This window comes from Heterodontus francisci, chromosome 13, assembly GCF_036365525.1.
Source record: "Heterodontus francisci isolate sHetFra1 chromosome 13, sHetFra1.hap1, whole genome shotgun sequence".
Classification (NCBI taxonomy): domain Eukaryota; kingdom Metazoa; phylum Chordata; class Chondrichthyes; order Heterodontiformes; family Heterodontidae; genus Heterodontus; species Heterodontus francisci.
In genome coordinates this window covers 69,801,720-69,821,304 of record NC_090383.1, presented here as the reverse complement: position 1 = coordinate 69,821,304, position 19,585 = coordinate 69,801,720, and the positions used below count along the sequence as shown (strand labels likewise).

Here is a 19,585-nt window from a genome sequence, read left to right as displayed (position 1 = left end):
CCACTATCTACTCCCACTGCCTTTTGAGTGTCTGTCTCCTGGCCCCAGGCAGATGCACCTCTCCTCCTTTACACCTCCTGCACTAAGACCTCCAGTGTAGTGCCCAAAAACCTTGGAGCATACTCTCTCCTATGTTGTGCCACTCTTCACCATTTCTCAGGTTAGATTCACTGCCAGCATCTGCTCCAGCCAAGATACACTTCCCTTTTAAGAGGTGCAGGTGAGCTTTAAGTGGTGCTTGCAAGTTATAATTTTGGGCCCCTGCTGATATGTGCAGCCAATGAACAGCATGGCTGGTGCTGGCTGTATGCAGCAATTATTTAAATGAGCGGGCAGCATGAAGTTGGCACGTTGCCTACATTACATTGAATGGATGTGGGTAACTGTGCATTGCAATTCCCATGTCCATTTTTGGGGGCTATCCAATTTAGCCCCCATGGGTTTCATATTAGCCACAAAGGGCATGCAAAATCTTTGCCATGTGCTTCATTGTACAGAATCTGACAATTAAGGAGTTTTCAAATCTGCATGGTAAATAAGTGAATATATGCAATATAAACAGAGTACAAGGAGTTTCAACAGTCTGCTCTAGAAAGTATGATGTGATACTGGTTGCAGACTTGCACAAACATAATTAAAAATTAGATTAGATAAATTATTTTTTCTCTGAAAAACTGTATTTTTGTTGTCGCGCCAACACGATTACTTTGAATGTTTGCCTGCCATGATTCATATCTCTGTTCCCTTGGTGGATGTCCTTGCAGAAAATATCAGCTAGATTCTTTTCTCAAATATAATTGTAAATTCTTCAAAGTGCCTTTCTTTCCTTAACTGAAACTTATCCCTAATTTTAATATATTTCTCCCAGTGGGAACAGAGGGGGTTCAGGTCAGATTACCATCTTTCACCCTGCCTGATATTCAGTTCCACTAACTTCAATGGGACATAAAATCGGGAAGGGTCAAAAATGGCATCTGGTCTGAACCTGCCCCGTTTCTGCCCATTTACCTCTCTTTCATTCATTTCCCAGTGTATCATTAGAAGCAAGATGCTGGAGAATGTTTAGGGCCTTCAAACCATGACCCAGAATGGGTTGACAGTTCCAGGAGAGGAGCAAGAAAACTGGATGGGATGAGGGAATCTGATGTGAATAACTGAAAACATTGGGATCTCAACATAACGCAGAATTCAGTATAATGCGGGTCGATCTTGGTCCCCAAAATTTTCATGTAAATTTATCATTTCAGAACGTATTTCAGAACATGGTTGAGCAGTACCTGTATAAATGCTGCACAAATTATTTTGAACTGGTCAATGGGATGGCAGCCTCATGACCAATTATGGCGTCCTTTTTCTCTGTATAAATAAAGGTCAAACTTTCACTGGTACCCGTACAACGATCAATGTGAAATCATGTGTACTGAATCACAAAAGAGAAAAGCTTACACAATCGCTGAGAAGCTGAAAATCATCACCCATAACAAGGATGGCCCAACACAACCATCCATTTCGTGAAGAATGAGGATCGCTGAATCAACGCTTCATGGATGGCTTAAAGATAAAGAGAAGTTGAGAAGGGTGTCGATGGAGATGAATAAAGATGGCCAAGCAAGAAGGAAAGCCCAAAATGCCGGCAACACAACTCTCAACCAGATCATATACATGTGGTTCACCCAGCAAAGAGCCGAAGGCATTGCCTGCATCCAGTCCTGTTATTCAAGCTCAGGCTAAGAAGTGTTGCCACCAAAGGAATGAAAATACCTGTGCCACAGTGGAGTTTGGTGCCAGCAAAGGATGGTTAGCAAGATTCTAGAATTGGCATGGCATTTCGTAAGTTACTACAGGAAGAGAACAATGGCCCGCGGATGAGCCAGTCACAACATCATTTGCCGCTGAATTAAAGAAGATTTTGCACGAAGGAGGATAAACCGAAATACAAATAGTCTTCGGAAAATTCACCAAATCATAATGCTTCTATCATCTGAAGTGCTCGGAACTAAAATCACTACTATACCTATTCTTAAATAGCATCAAAGCCTGGATATCTTCATTAATTTTCAAAGACTGGTTCCACCATGGATTCATACCAAACGTCAGAAAACATCTCAGAAAGAAGAAGTTACCAAAGGAGGCCATCTTGCTCCTCGATAACTCACCCCCAGGGAACCTGATACAATTGGTTATCATGTTGTCAAAAACCACTGGAAACACAACCTGGGTGCATTCGAGACAGAACCAACACCAATGACATGAAGGATATTGAAGGCTTCACTGAAGAAGAAATACTTGAAAGTGAGAAGAGACTTATGGACTACAATAGATTCAATACACACGATTTGAACAATGCCAGGTCCATACTTGGAGTGGAATTAGATACTGACGGCATCAATGCATAGCTGAATATTGACGCCCAAGAAGCTACTAAAGAGAGGACAACAGATAATGAAGACCTGGAAGAATCGCTGAGATGGTTGGAAGCCAAAGAAAATCAACTGCTGCAAGTGTGACATAACTTCAGAACATCTTACTTATAGCAAAGGCAGAGGTGAGGAGTAAATGTGAACAGTTAAAAATGACTGATTTTTTCCAATATGTATCCATCCATTCAATTATGAGGGCTGGATTTTGTTCTCAGGCCCATGTCGGGTTTCGTGGCGGGGGGCTGGGCGGGGGGGCTTCGTGACGGAGATTCAGAGCAGCAGCTGTTGCCACAGAGCCCGTCTGACACTGGGATTGCCAGGCCTGATCGTCCCTGCAACAGCAAGGTTCTGTGGCAGTGCAACGGGACCCTACTTTACATATTTAAAATACCTCTCTGCATAAATTTAAATTCATTTCCACGATCTTACCTTCAATTCTCAATCTTGAGCACGTCGTACTGCACTCACAGGCCTTCACTTTCCTGTCCAGGAGAATGTGGCGCCACCGAGGTGGAGAAGCGGTCAACTCTGCAATATTTAGTGTATGGGGGGTAAGGGGTCAACTCTATTATTTAGTATATGGGGGGAAGGGATCAACTCTGCATTATTTAATGTGTGGGAAGGAAGGGGTAAACTCTGCATTACTTAGTGTATGGGGGGGGAAGGGGTCAACTCTGCATTATTTAGCATATGGGGGTAAAGTGGTCAACGCTGCATTACCTAATGTATGGGGGGAAGGGGTCAACTCTGCATTACTTAATGTATGGGGTGGAAGGGTCAACTCTGCATTATTTAGTATATGGGGGGAAGGGGTCAACTCTGCATTATTTAACGTATGGCAGAAAGGGGTCAACTCTGCATTATTTTGTGTATGGGGGAGGAGCCAACTCTGCATTATTTTGTGTATGGGGGAGGAGTCACCTCTACATTATTTAGTGTATGGGGGAAAAGGGGTCAATTCTGCATTTTTTAGTTTATGGGGAGGAGTCAACTCTGCATTATTAGTGTATGGGAGAGGAGTCAACTCTGCATTATTTAGTGTATGGGGGAAGAGGGTCAACTCGGCATTATTTAGTGTATGGGGGAAGGATGTCAACTCTACATTATTTCGTGGATGGGGGGAAGGAGTCGACTCTGCATTATTTAGTGTATGGGGAGGAGTCAACTCTGCATTATTTAGTGTATGGGGGAAGGGTGTCAACTCTGCATTACTTAATATATGTGGGGAAGGGGTCAACTCTGCATTATTTCGTGTATGGGGGGGAAGGAGTCGACTCTGCATTATTTTGTGTATGGGGAAGGAGTCACCTCTGCATTATTTCGTGTATGAGCAAGGGAATGGGTCAATACTGCATTATTTAGTGTATGGGGGGGGGAAGGGGTCAACTCTGCATATTTTGAACTGTTTGCAGGGCTGGCTGCCTTTTAAAAATAGTGCCAGCAGCTGCTCCTGCATCAGGTGACACCACGAACGTCGTCACCAATGCCGCCCCCGTCACACGATTGGGGGGGGTGGGGTGGGGGAGGCCGCCGTCAATATGTTAAGTGGACGTGGTGGTGCAGCTCTTCATGGTGGTGCGGCACCCATGTAGGGTGACCACCATTTTCTGCATCCGCCACTATTCCTGGCAGCGGGACAACAAAATGTAGCCCTGACTGTCTGTCTGTAGTTTTCACTAGTGCAACTGTACAGGTATATTCACATTTCTGTTACCAGAAGAAATAACACTTAACTTAATTGAATTGTTATCTTCATTTTGTTTGTTTTATTATTCTGACTACTGGTTCGGCACTGTTGAAAGAACCTAGTTACCAGTCTCAGCTATAACACGATCTTGAGATGTGGACCCCATGGACCGAGTTATATTGCAGGTCTGACTGTATAAACATAGACAAACATTTTATCTTCACATTTGTTAGCATGCTATATAATTTACCCATCTTATATGACAAATAAAAAAGTTTCATTTGTTCTTTTATTTGGAACCCATACTCCCAAAGTTACTTATGCATACTATAGTTTGATTACTGAATTTTCGTTAATTTTATTAACTTAAAACTATAACATGGTTTGAATGAATATCGATATAGTTCTGAAAGGTGATTATTGATAAAAATATTAGTTTGACACTTTTTCAACTGTACATATGTTTAAAATGAAATATATGAAATTAACAAAATGTTAACTAAACCTACTAAATGAAGCTGCGTTTACTTTAAAAATGTTGTAATCCAAACACTAAATGCATGTAGCCTTTACCTCAAAATGAAATCAACTGTGATCATTTGTCAGTCATGGAAATTAATGAATTGTGTCCTCAGTGTGATAAAATGAAAATAAAGCAGTTTCTATAATAGGCAGTGGAATCTGGCCCATTGGCTGCCCACCCAAGCAGTGAAGGCATAAATTACCTTCATCACCTGGGCAGTAAATGAAGGTTGTCAAACAATTTATCTACCTACATAAACTTCGAGTTTTGCACGCTATCCAACTGGATTGACAAAATACTCATCATTTACACCAGTTAAGCAGCCAGTTTGTGATTTGTAAAGTATGCAAGCAACAATACTACACATTGTAATAATAGGCTTCATTTCTGTTTTCTCCACTAATTAATTTGAGTTTCTTAAAAAAAAGGGAGATAAATCAGGCAAAGCCATTTTTCTTGACAACCACAACATTTTTATAAAAAATTGCATTATTAATCTCTTAGCAAAAGAAGAAAATGTTCTCCAAGACTTTGTATGGTTCTAATATCTTTTTACTCAATATTTTTATATCTTTTTGGAAATCTCATGGCAAAATGATCCCCATTTTTTATATGAATAAAAGAATGGTTTTCCAGAACAAGAAATTGACTTTCATCTGGTTTCCAAGGTTCCAGCAGTTTTAATGGAAGATCTTATCAAGTAGAATTCTTTAAAAAAAAGATCTAGTTTCCATCCACATCATTTTCAGAATAAAGATAAACAGAATAATTTTGAATGGGTTTTTTCATTGTATTAGGTGCTATTGGTATAAGAATAGCGTTACTTAACAGAAATATTGAAATATTACAAAGAGTATCAGTCTTCTTTCTGAAACTCCAAAAAAACAACTGTTCATGCATCTACTGTTTTTACAATCATCTTAAGCACCTCACATGAAAACAGGATCTTGTGTGTCAGAACTCTTTTGTTCAACAAAAAAAATCATCTGCTAAAAACACAACTGTATTGCCATATGTCACATCATTCCGCCAAGCATCACCAGTTTGTGTGTTACAAATGTCATAACGATATAGCTTATTGAAACATTTATTAATATTTCCACAAAAAATGAACGTCTATTATAGCCAATCATGGGTATTTCTCATTTAATGAGAGGATCTCAGCTCCCACTTTAGAAGCTGACAGTCAGAAGGATTTTCCCCATTGTACAGTCAACCACATTCGGATACTTTTAAAGGATACAGGAAGACATGCCAGCTTTCCATGCTCTAAGAAGAAGCTAACCATGGGATCAGGTTGCCTAGAAACAACCTGATTATTACCGGCCACAGTAGGTTCGGAAGAAATTTTACCTGTTCCTTCAGGGCCATTTGTCAAGGCTCATTAAAATTACATAGAGGAAAATGCACACATTAGTGCAGCTCCTGACAATAAACATGTTGGTCTTTTAAACTGAATTTGAAACACTTAGCAAACAAAACACAATTGTTTTGGTACATTATAAATTTTTGTTTCTTCTAGGATGAAGAAATAATCATTATTACATTACTATACCTCAGGCATGTTCCAAGAAGAAAAGGGAAAACACTAATAGCATTCCCTGAAAATCACATATGAAAGCTGTGACAGCTGTCATCCTGTAAACGCCAAGGGCAGGAAGATCGTCTAATAATGTGAATCTGTATTCCACGGCAGTTCTGCTTTAGGTGGTACTTGCATTTAAAGCACAACTTTCAATCTGATATTACCATTAATATCTGCTTTGAAATGAACACTAGTTTGTTTCATTTCACTCTTGACAGCAGAAAAGATTTATCTCTGCATCTCAGGATAATAAAAAACACAAGAGCAGTGACATTGTTGCGAAAACAAATGCATTAAATAAGTTTGCTTCGTTGGTGTCTTCCTGAAACATATTACAGGAAAAATAGTTTTGCGTAAGTTGAAAGAGGATTAAAAAACAAAAACAAACAGATATAGGTGAATGAATCTACTTAATGAAAAATGTCAGGAAACAAAAATAGACATTATTATGCCTGAGGGAAAAATCTACTCCTATGCTGAAAAGCTCATTTGAATTTACTCAATGAGTGTCTCCTGTACTCATTTCACTGCAGGTATGGGAAAAAAATCTCTTGAAAACTACAGTTAAGATACCTGAAAATTTTGAATAAGTTAGGCATCTTAATTTCTCTGATTGCATGCCTTTCGGAATGTGTTCCTCACAACTGTAATAAGGTGCCATGCTATTTTTATAAATAGCAGATTTTCCTGACCAAAGAAAATTGTTCCCTGCTGTGTACCATCTGCGCATCTGTTTTTATTGTGCATCGTACAAACAAAATCTCTTGTTTTTTTCCCAAATTCAGATATTACAATGATATTAAGTGACAAGAAAAACAAATGGGATTAACACAAGCAGAATTGTTGTGACAAAAAAGCTTGTTTTTTGTCAGTATTGATGTCAATGATTTGTCATTTTGGGCACTTATTGTCTAATGTTCTCAAACTTGTTAATCCTAGCAAAATAAAATCTGTTGAGCAAAGTGGGGTGAATTGTCAAAGGGAAGTGTTATCTATGTTGGATGCCGCACTGGGAGTAACTAACATTCAACAAAAGAAATAAAAAATATAATGAAAAAGGAGAAAAACATCAACTTAATATCTAAAAGGTGGTTAAAAATAATCACCCTCAGTATTCAACTGTTCAACAATCAAATTGAAATGTGCACATTTTATTCTAGGCTATACATGAACTTAGTGAGAAATGCGTGTCCTACTAATATACCAGAGACTTGCCAGGAATTTATGGGGACATCTCAGGAATCGGCCATTTTGTTTGATTTCAAACTATATATGGCAGACTATATATTCTAAGACAATTCAATTTACTAAAAACAAAATTTTAAAAAAGCTTGAAATACAGAGCAAATCCATCAAGATCTGAAAAGAGAAACAGCAGAATAATGTTTTGGGTGCAGCCTCTTCATCAGAAGACGAACATAATCTTATCTTTACAAATAGAACCATAGAAAAGTTATGGCACAAAAAGAGGCCATTCAAAATGCTGACGGAACTGTTGTGTACTTCAAACATTTACAGCTTTTTTCCCCCTTTCCATTTGATTAAATTGTGCAGTGCTGGATGTACATGGGTTTGATATGTTTTGCTGCTGTATTTGTTCGTTATGTGTTGGTTGCGAATGTTCCTTACTTCAGCTGGTAGACCCACATCAATGTTAGTGGTCTTTGTCGCTGGAGTCACAGTAAGTTCAGTAACTATAGATTAGGATCTGCTGCCTCTTCTGCTGAGCTATGTAATGGCACAAAACTGCTACCGAGATGGATGCCACTTGGCATGCCACCAATGCAGGGCATCTCTCCTCAACACCCATTGATCTTTGTAAACTGAGAGTAGAGGGATTTTATGAGGTTTCAGAATCCTTCAACATGGTTTTCTGTAACTATTTTCCAAGCAAGTGGATGCACTTTTAAGTGCTACCGCCAAAGCCTTTACAGCAGCAAAGGTAACCTATGGCTGATTTAAACAAGTTCACCACTGCAAAGCAAATGGTGTTGCTATCCACACAATGACAGACTAAACTGCGCCAACTATTGGTCCATGGCAGCATTCATGTGGGAGAGATCTGAGTGTTGTGCTCTTATACGAGTGAAACTGCTTTTCAATATTGCATTCAATAAAGAAAATTACTTCTCTATTTGTGCTGTTGCTGCTTCTATTAGGAAGCAGGCCCACTTAGGTTTGCAGCGCCTTAAAACTCAGTGGGACTACTAAACATACTGAACCTCCACTCCAAACCACATGATGCTCAATCATCTCCAGCCACTGCTATTCCTTCCTCCCCACTGTTTGTTGCCTTACCCTGTGGTTTTTCTTCAACATAACTATTCATTTCTCCCACAGCGTGTGTATCTGTGCTAATGCCTGCTTTTAAGTGGGGATGCAGCTGGTGGATTGCCTTGTTCTGTGAGGAGATTATAAACCATGAGTAAATAAACACAGATCCCCATTTGCACACTGTTGCATCGTTGCATCTACTTATATTTAATCAATGTGCGTGGACATTTTGATGTAATATACTGTGCATATTATTAATATGGTATATACCACTACCTCTGGCTTCTCTTCCAATCTGTACAGTGTCAATGCTTTTGAAAATATATTACATGATCAAATCAATAATTCCACCATCACATGAATCAGTTCTTTAATAATTGGGACTTGAACACCTGTTGTATATTACACTCTTTCATTGAGCCGGATTTTATGGGCCCCCTGAGGTGGGCAGGAGACGGAGAAGGGGGTGGGGGGCATGGAGAATTGTGACAGGTGGCGGGGGAATCCATTGCCTCTCTGTCGCCAAGCAATCTTACTGGGGGTGGGATAGGCTGACGACAGGACCCTCCCCCCCTCCCTCTGGACTGCAGGATTACCCTCAATCTCCCTTACTGGGGCCTTCCGGACTAGCCCTGGTGACCCCGCCTCACTTTGCTCTGGTCTGGGGTTCCAGCTGTCCAAGGCCTCTTCAGTACCGGCAGTGGCCAACTCTGTCGGTGGTGCTGTCGACACTGTTGAGCTGCTGGCCCTCTGATTGGCCGGCAACTCATGGGGGCTGGATCCCCATCTTTAAAGGGACAGGGATCTCCTTGCTCTCCAGAATAAAAGAACAGCCTCACAATCAAACCTACACTCTCCCTCTATTCCTGTACCATTATTCTTCACACACACACTTGTTTTCCCTATTTCTTCACCACGCTCTTAACAGCTCCCTATTCAGATTGCAGGGGCACCCAAATTCTGGCATCCCAGCCATGAAATGGCAACACAAACTCATCCACAGTGGATAAATAAATATACATATTAATTTAAAATTGACAATTCACCATAAAATGTTCAGATCCTGCTGTGAAAATCCATAATTTTCTGGCTCTTCAATGAGGCTTTAACTATACCTAACCCTGTTGTACTATTACATACCACTCACAACAGCCAAATTAAATTTGGTATAATTCTATTACGAAGCAAAGTAACTTGCAGCAAGTATGTATCAAAGTTTAAAACTCAGACTACCATATTTCTTACATTTGTTAAATGAATAAAATGTTAACCAGTAATATCACCAAACATTCAAAAAATGACTCAAAACACATTTTCAGTATCATTTGCAAAAACACTTGATTTACTTTCTCCCAAACTGAAGCTCCCGAGGAGCCTGTCCCCCTCCCTCCCATTCGAACATTTAGAAAGTATGAAAGATGCAGCTTTAAATAAATAAATAACTACTTTCAGTCCCCAATGTGCAGTGCAATGATAATATGATTAGCAGCCTTGCATTTAAGAAGCAAATAAATAACAGCAATTTTCATGTTAGAGAAACAACATTGTACTATTAAAGAAATTTCAAACACAAGGAAGAAAATCTTAAACAGACAACTTACCAGTCCTGTAGATGTTGCTAGAGATAACTCCTTGGGAATGAAGAAAATCTTAACTAGTTAATCCTTGCTGAATTTTCAGTGTCTTATCACAATATCATACACAAAAGTAAACAACTGCTTTAAAAGAGAAGGGAATTGAAAGAGTATTATGGATTTTAAATACTTAACTCTGGAGGGATTTCTCTGATTTATTTTCATTTCAAGGTTTAATAGATGTTGCTAAAATTATGAAATATTTTGATCGTCTATTCCTGTTCAGAGAATGGTTCCAGGGATGAGGAACTTCAGTTATGAAGATAGATTGGAGAAGTTGGGACTGTTTTCCTTGGAGAAGAGAAGACTGAGAGGTGATCTGATAGAGGTATTCAAAACCATGAATGATCTGGACAGAGTAGACAGGGAGAAACTGTCCCCACTCATGAAAGGATCGAGAACGAGAGGGCACAGATTTAAAGTAATGGGTAAGAGAATTAAAAGCAACATGAGGAAAATCTTCTTCACGCAGAGAGTGGTTAAGGTCTTGAATGCGCTGTCTGAGAATGTGGTGGAGGAAGGTTCAATTGATACATTCAAAAGGGAATTAGACTGTTATATGAAAAGGAAGAATGTGCAGGGTTACGGGGAGAAGGCAGGGGGATGGCACTAAGTGAATTGCTCATTTGGAGAGCTGGTGCAGACACAATGGGCCGAATGGTCTCCTTCTACACTGTATGTAACAATTCTGTGATATGGTTGTTAATGAGTGAGGAAAGAGATTTGAATGTTTTTTTTACCACAGGCAGAGTTGAGACAGACACAATTGTGTCTTTTAAGGAGAAAAATTGATTAAATATTTGAACCAGAGAAAATACACAGGGCTATGAGGAGATGGCAGAGCAGTGTGAGCAGTTTTGAGCTGTTCTAGCACAAAGTCAGCACAGACACAATGGGCCAAATATCCTCTTGCTGCACTTTGACCCTCTATGCTTTTATAGGTGAGTGCAAATATTCATAGTTTTAACTTTTCCTTTTATTTTACATTCAATTCAGCAAACATTTCATTTTAACACACTGCAGCTTCAATTTTTTTCCCACAAGTAATATTTGTGTCCATAAAGCAGAAACTAAATGCTTATGTTCTCATTTGTGTCAAATTACTAACCAGTTTCCACAACTAATTTCCCACAATTTCCATGTCATGCTTTATTATTTTAACACAAACTGCAACAAACATATGAACAGATATATGAATTTTGCTAGTTTCCAACTTCGACCAGAATTGCTTTGATGTGCGTGGCTGTTTTATTTTGTTGCTTCCCAATAAATAACATGCTTAAAGCATTTCTTTAACATGTAACAAATCTTTTGCCAAAAATAAACACAGCAAAAAAAGTATTCAATAATTTGGAAAAAAAAGATCTGCATTCAGAGAAAAAGACAAGTACTCCGTCAGCACTACTCATGAGTAAACTAATTTTCTGAGTTCTGTTGTATGATTTTATTATAGTGATCATCTTTTTATCTTTTCTCTTTTATGGATAGCTCCTTAACAACAGTGGAGAAGAGGCTTTCTTCAGTAGAAACCGGCCCTAAAAAGCTGGCAGGACTGGGGTGAGGGAAGCATATCCCTGTACAAGCGCCGACTTGTATCTGTCTTCAGCAGCAACTGCTAAGCGCACCAAGATTTGCAGAGTCGGGTGGTAGATTAAGCGAAACACGTTTTCAGCACATTCTGCCAGACAACCCTTCATCAGAACTCCTGACAAGAGATCATTGATATGAAACGTTAACTCTGTTTCTTTCTCCACACGTGCTGCCAGACCTGCTGAGCATTTGCAGCATTTTCTATTTTTATTTCAGATTGCGAGCATCTGTAATTCTTTGCTCTTGTATTAATTATATCCTATACTCATTTTCTAAAAACCTTTCTTTGAAATATTTCTACAGTCAAAAGAAAGCAAGGCCATGCAATGCAGAACAAAAAAGAATGTCAACAAATTCCAAAAGCTCAACATAGCTATGATTAAGAAAGACCTTGATCTAGGAATTCAATTGTGCTGGTAAATAGGTGTACAGGGTCTGGGGTCCCAGGCAACTACAACAACTTATATTTATAAAGCAGCTTTAATGTAACAAGGGGTCACAAGGTGCTTCACAGAAGCATTATAAAATAAAATATGACACCAAGCCACAAAAGGAGATATTAGGTCAGATGACCAAAAGCTTGGTCGAAGAGCTGGGTTTTAAGGAGTGTCTTAAATTAGAAAAGCAAGCTAGAGAGGGGGAGGAATGTAAGGAGGGAATTCCAGTGCTCAAGGCCTAGACAATTGATGGTGGAGCGATTTAAGAGACCAGAATTAAGTGAGCACAGGCATCTTGGAGGTTTGTTGGGCTGGAGGAGATGACAGAGATAGGGAGGGGCAAGGCCATGAAGGAACCTGAAAACAAGGATGAGAATTTTAAAGTCAAGATGTTACTTGACCAAGAGCCAATGTAGGTCAGTGAGAACAAGGGTTGAAAAGTGAACAGGACTTTATGCAAGTTAAGACACGAGCAGCAGAGTTTTGGATGACCTCAAGTTTACAGAGGGTAGAATGTGGGAGACCAGCTAGGAGTGCATAGGAATAGTCACGTCTAGAGGTAACAAAGGCATGAATGAGGGTTTTGGCAACAGATGAAGGGAAGTTGGACAATGTTACGGAGGTGGAAATAGGTGGTTTTTGTGATGGTGCGAATATGTGGTCAGAAGCTCATCTCAGGTCAAATATGACACCAAGGTTGCAAAAAGACTGGTTTAATCTCAGACTGTTACCAAGGAGAGGGATGGGATCTGAAGTAGGAAATGGAGTTTGCAGAGGGGACCGAAAACAATGGCTTCAATCTTACCAATATTTAATTGGGAGTAAATTTCTGCTCTTCTAGTACTGGAAGCAGTTTGATTATTTAGCAACAGTAGAGGAGATGACGGAGGTGGTGATGAGGTAGAGATGCGTGTTGTTGGCATATATGTGAAAACTAATTCTGTACTTTGGATGATGTCACCGAAAGGCAGCATGTAGGTAAGAAATAGGAGGGAGCCATGGATAGATCTTGGGGGATACCAAAGATAATAGTATGGTAGCAGGAAGAAAAGCTACTGAGAATATTATTTGATAGATAAGAATGGAACCAGATGAGAGCAGTCCCACGCAACTAGACGACAGGGGAGTGATGTTGGAGGAAGATGGTATGGTTAACTGTGCCAAAGGCTGCAGACAGGTCAAGAAGGATGGGAGGAAAAGTTTACCTTTGCCACAGTCACATAGGATGTCATTTGTGACTTTGATAAGAGCTGTTTTGGTACTGTGGCAGAGATGGAAAACTGATTGGAAGGATTCAAACACAAAGTTCTGGGTAAGTTGGGTATGGGTTTGGAAGGCAACAACATGCAGAACTTTGGAGAGGAAAGGGAGATTGGAGATGGAATGGTAGCTTGCAAGGACAGTGGGGTCAAAGGTTATTTTTTTTGAATAGGGGGTGATGATGGAAGACTTAAAGCACAGAGGGACAACACCTGGAGAGAGAGAACTGTTAACAATATCTGCAAACATAGGGACCAGGTGGGGAAGCTGGATGGTCAATAGTGAAGTGGGAATAGGGTTGAGGGAGCAAATAGTGGGTCTCATGAGCAAGATGATCCCAGAGAGGGCATGACGGGAGATAGAAAAGAAACACAAGAATAACATGAGTTCGGGGCTAGGGCATGGGGGAGCTTTAGAGTAAGTTCGCCCCAGTGGGCTAGTGGGAGGGACGTGGCAGAGGCAGCTGATCAGATGGTCATGATCTTAGTGACAAAAGTCCATGAGCTCCTTGCACTTGTTGAAGGTGAGGCTGGAGAAGAGGGGAAAACGGTTTAAGAAGATGGTTTGCAGTAGAGAAAAGAAGCCAGGTGTTATCTTTGCATTCTAGGATGATCCTGGAACAGTGAGCAATTTTAGCAACAAGAGCAAGACTCAATAGTGTTTTGTATGGTCCAGCCAGATCTGGCCTTGGATGGCTACACCAGTTTTCCACCAAATCCTTTCAAGTCTGTATCCCTTGGACTGAAGGGAGCAGAGGGGAAACGTGCAGGGTGAGAGAGAGTAAAGGTTTTATTGAGGAATAGGGCATCAAGGGTGAAGGTAAGGGGGCAATTGAGCATATCAGTAGATGCAGAAAAATGGGCCAGATTTTCGAAGACTGATGGGGGTGGGATAGGAAGTAGGTGGGCCTGGAATTTCCCACCATCAGTCTGAGTGCCAGTTTGCTGATATGGTTCTGCTCCTGAGCCATTTTCAAAAAGGCCAGGTCGGGGGCAGAACAGCTATCTGCCACTTTCCAATAAAGGTAATTAAGACGCAGATTAAGGATCCTCTCCTGTGCTGACTAAAATTTTCCAGTCAGCAAACGGGCCCCCTGCGGTGGCCAAAACACGGTCAGTGAGAGGAGGTGTCCTCCTGGCAGCAAGCCAGGGCTCCAGTGCTCCAGTGGGCTTTTTAAACCTTGGGCCCACAGCCACCATACCATGATGGCCACAGCTGTGGCCACAGGCTGCCCTGTGGAAGGGTTCCCCTTCCACGAGGATGGCCTGGCAATTATAGCCTCTTTCTATTTTTATATTTTAAACAAGTATTCAGAGGGCGCCTCAAGATGGAGGCACCCTCTCTCTCTCCTATGTATGTTGGCAGCTCCCACTGACAGTGGGGCTGTAGATATGTCCTTGCTGGTGGGCCTACCATTGGCCCTGCAGCCTCGGGAGCCCACCCGCCGTCTTTAATGTGACAGTGAGTGCATCCTCTGGCCATTAATTGGCCAAGCACTGAAAAAGCGCATCGGGGTCTAATTCTGACATGGTACGGGGTCAGGACCCAAAGGTTCTCCCAACATTGAGTTCCTGGCCCCAGAAGGAAAATCCACCCCGTTGTGGCAAATAGAAGGCCAAAGGCTAAACAGTGGGAATTTTGAAAATTTGGGGCTAGCTTTTTTCCAGGGATGAATACAGAAGGAGGTAAGGTTGGGCATGCAAGGGGCTCTTGGTGGAGAGTGATACAAGAAATGGTCTTATCTGTGATTGATATGATGGAACTAGCAAAGTCACGTGAGAAGACAAGGTCGAGGGGGTGGCCCTGAATATGGGCTGGGGAGTTTACATGGAGGGTAAATTTAGGGAGAACAAGAGAGCAGTGAACTCACAGGGGAGAGAGCATGACATGTTGAGATTGAGCTTGAAACCACCGAGGATGAGAAATCGTTCGATACAGAGGCCGAGGGAGGAAAGCAATGAAGATAGATATCCCGTAAGATAATTTTCATTGTAATTGGGAACACATAATATCTGTGATGCAAGCTTATCATAGTGAGTCAAATGAGCAGTCAGTGTTATCCGTGCTATTCATTGGCTGCATGCCGGTTTAGGGGAGGCTGGAAATCAGGTGGCTCTGACACCACTTAAAAGCAGTTAGCACCTAGTAAAATGCAAGTAGACTCTTGCTGCAGAAGGAGATTTCTGAATACACAAATGACTGATAGGACTGCAGATTGTGCACCCAGGTTCTTGGAGGTAGTGTTGAAGGCCCTGGTTCAGGCAATGGGCAAGAGAAGGGAGAATCTGTTCCCACCAAGAGGCAGAAAGCACACCAGCCAACACCTTCACTGCCATTGAGAAGACATTGGACAGGAGAATAATCCAAGAGATTAGGTTCCAGTACATGGCTACAATTCTGAAAGAATTCTGAAATGCCGCTCCCTTACTCTCTGATCACACCTCTACCGCCTCCAGCTTCACTACTCACAAGACTCACAATTCCCCTCTTCCACTTCCCTTCACTTTTCTTCAATCAATGCACCACACTTCACGACAGCTCCTTCTCATACTTACAGACTCATCAATATTCCATCCCTTACTTCTGCACACCTCCCACCTCATATCTTACTCACTGCACACCAGTATTTGACCAATGATAGACACACGCCTCTTGAACAGACATCCACAAGACTGGCAATAGACATTTCCTTCTTTCTTGCAGCAGAAAGACATGCACAAATCCAGGAAGCTGCCAGCGGAGGAGTTCAACTTTGCCTGCAAACCCTTTCCTCCCTTGAAGAAAGCATGCTGACCATCACAAACAGAGGCAGGGTCATTGCTGTGGCAACAGGCAATGCTGGAGGTGACAATGCACAGGACTTCATCATGCCTTATCTTCTTTTCCCCTTCTATCTCACTCTACACACTCTGCATAACAAACTGTAGATACTTTCACCAGCCACTCCTCTATCTACTCCCTCTTCACACCAAAGTTAACCCCTGTCACCAGCCACTCCTCTACTACTCGCTCTTCATGCTAACAGCTAACCCCTTGTCCCCCTCTTTCATTTCAGGTGCTGAAGGTGTGGAGATGCCTCTGCCACTTCAGGAAAAGGTCAGCCATCCTGATGATGCAGCATCAGTCAATCTCAGACACCAACTCAGATAGTGGCACCACGTGTATTTTCGAGGTTAGTCTAGAGGATGCGTCCTCAGGTGGTTAATCAATGGGCACAAGTGTGCAGGAACTAGGACAGGGAGATCGGATATCACAGGTGCCAGCTTTCCGGAGGGTAAGATTGCTTACTAGCTCCGTTGTAGTGGACTCAGATGCTGACTTTAAAGGCCCAAACACTGGGAAATTCTAGGGTACATTGGGCAGCCTGCCAGCGAGCTTGTACACAATGTCACAGAATACAAAGCAGTCAAGCTTCAACTTGAGTCAAGGCTTCAAACCTTATTGTGCAACATGGACTGAATGGTCAGTTCCAACAATATGACAGTGGTGTCCACTGTCATTGAACTTCTCCAAACAGATTCCACAGCTGCCATGGAAGCTCAGATGGTTGTCATCTTTGTATTTGGTTGAGGAAACTATCAAAACTAATTTTGATATTTTATCCATGAATATGTGATCATTATTTATATTTCTCTGATTAACTTTTTTTTAAAACCAGGGACTACTTTATCACTGGCAAAAATTCTGGTTAATTTAGAAGTAAAAGCAAAAACAGTGACGATAAGGTAAAAATTGAAATAATCAACAAAATTAAATTATTTTACAATTAGTACATCATAAAACAATCAGCAATAAAAGTTGGGAGGCACACTTTGTAATGTAGATGGGAGCAGGAAGTTACAAAGGGACATAGGCAGACTAAGTGAGTGGGCAAAACCATGGCAGATGGATCAATATTTGGAAGTATGACGTAATCCACTTTAGATCCATGAAAGGAAAATTGGAATACCTTTGTAATGGCAAGAGACAAAAAGCTTTGGAGGAGCAAAGTAATTTGGGTGTCCATGTGCATACATACAAATAGATACAAAAAAGTAATCAAAAGGGCCTTTATTTAAAGGGGATTGAAAGAGAATAAGGAGGAGGTTATGATTCAGTTGTATGGAGTCTTGGTCATAACCCAACTGGAGTACTGTGTTTAGTTTTAGGCACCACATTGCAGAAAGATGCACTGACTGAGGGACAGAACAGTGATTCACTAGAATGATTTCAGGGCTTAAAGCATTAACGTGGGCAGTTTGCATAAACTTTGTTTGTATTTCATTGAATTTAGAAGATTGATGGGTGATCTACTTGTAGCCTTTACTGAATGGATGAATGGCTTACTCCTGTTGCCAACTACAAAATATGGACTTCATGTGTGTCTTAAAACTGCAGCAATCTGTCCCATGAAATAATCTCTCATCTGCAGCATTCCACAGTTAGTAAAGAACTCCACAATCCTTTTGAGTCTGGTGGGCCACATTCCCCACCCTCAACATTCTCTTAAGAGAAAAAAGATGCTGAAAATAGGGAAATTACTTTTTCTTTTGTGATTTCAGTTAGTTAGAGCAAATCTGAGTTTCAAATATGGCATCTATGTCTCTGGGAGGAATGTGTGACTAATACACATGATGTGCTGCATGGCATTTGTCTTAAATTGAGCTTCTTTGTTAGTTCAATGCTTACTGTTACATCAAATCATGCAACTTAATTGAAAAATAACATTGTTAGATATTGTAAAAACCACAGGCATAAATTTTAAAGTTTAACATTCCTGGAGCAGAGTTTCTGGTGATAGCAGTACAAATTGGGAATTCAGTTGCAGAGCCAAGTGCATTCAGTCTGTGGCCCACATGATTTCATAGCCATTAGAAATAATGGATGAATATCTATCAATTAACTTCCATGTCTGAATTTTCAATAATGCAACGCTGTTGCATGGAGCTCTTTACGAGTAAAATTTACCTTAATATCTACAAAGTGTATAATAACCTTGTATGGCTTGATTCTGTTTTCATTGTTTTTAAGTACTGTTCTGTTTCATTGTCTATTCTGCTGTGTTTTCTGTTTCTGTGTATTATTTAACTAGTAAATAAATATGGCCAACAAGCTCTATCCTGGACATTGATGTACTATATTCTAACTTGATAAGGTGGATTCAAAATTGGCTTCTCTGTAGGAGACAGAGAGTGATGACAGATGGCTGTTTTAGTGACTGGAAGCCAGTGTCCAGTGACGTACCACAGGGATCTGTTCTGGGTCCCCTATTGTTTGTCATTTATATAAACGACATAGATGACTATGTGGGGGGGTAGGATCAGTAAGTTCGCGGATGACACAAAAATTGGCCGAGTGGTTAACAGTGAGGTTGAGTGTCTTGAGTTACAGGAAGATATAGACAGGATGGTCAAACGGGCAGAAAAGTGGCAGATGGCATTTAACCCTGAAAAGTGTGAGGTGATACACTTTGGAAGGAGTAATGTGACATGGAAGTATTCAATGAATGGCCTGACACTGGGAAGTTCCGAGGAACAAAGGGACCTTGGCCTGTTTGTCCATAGATCTCTGAAGGCAGAAGGGCAGGTTATGTACAGAGAGATTTGGGTGTTCAGGTCCATTGTTCCCTGAAGGTGGCAACGCAGGTCAATAGAGTGGTCAAGAAGGCATACGGCATGCTTTCCTTCATCGGACGGGGTATTGAGTACAAGAGTTGGCAGGTCATGTTACAGTTGTATAGGTCTTTGGTTCGGCCACATTTGGAATACTGCGTGCAGTTCTGGTCACCACATTACCAAAAGGATGTGGATGCTTTGGAGAGGGTGCAGAGGAGGTTCACCAGGATGTTGCCTGGTATGGAGGGCGCTAGCTATGAGGAGAGGTTGAGTAGATTAGGATTATTTTCATTAGAAAGACGGAGGTTGAGGGGGGACCTGATTAAGGTGTACAAAATCATGAGAGGTATAGACAGGTTGGATAGCAAGAAGCTTTTTCCCAGAGTGGGGGATTCAATTACAAGGGGACACGAGTTCAAAGTGAAAGGGGAAAAGTTTAGGGGGGATATGCGTGGAAAGTTCTTTACGCAGAGGGTGGTGGGTGCATGGAACGCATTGCCAGCGGAGGTGGTAGACGCGGGCACGATAGCGTCTTTTAAGATGTATCTAGACAGATACATGAATGGGCAGGAAGTAAAGAG

General features: G+C 41.1%; 1 protein-coding gene across 13 annotated transcripts in view; it reads right to left on the bottom strand.

The window, feature by feature from the left end:
- Positions 1-19,585, bottom strand: part of nrxn1a (neurexin 1a) — a 2,153,831-nt gene that overhangs the window by 1,623,840 nt on the left and 510,406 nt on the right. For 9 of the 13 annotated variants that reach the window (XM_068044956.1, XM_068044955.1, XM_068044958.1 and 6 more), the window contains one exon: positions 10,091-10,120. The exons of the other annotated variants lie outside the window; for them this stretch is intronic. In XM_068044956.1, the coding sequence (XP_067901057.1) occupies positions 10,091-10,120 (30 nt within the window). The remainder of the gene's footprint in view (positions 1-10,090; positions 10,121-19,585) is intronic. 13 annotated transcript variants of the gene reach the window in all.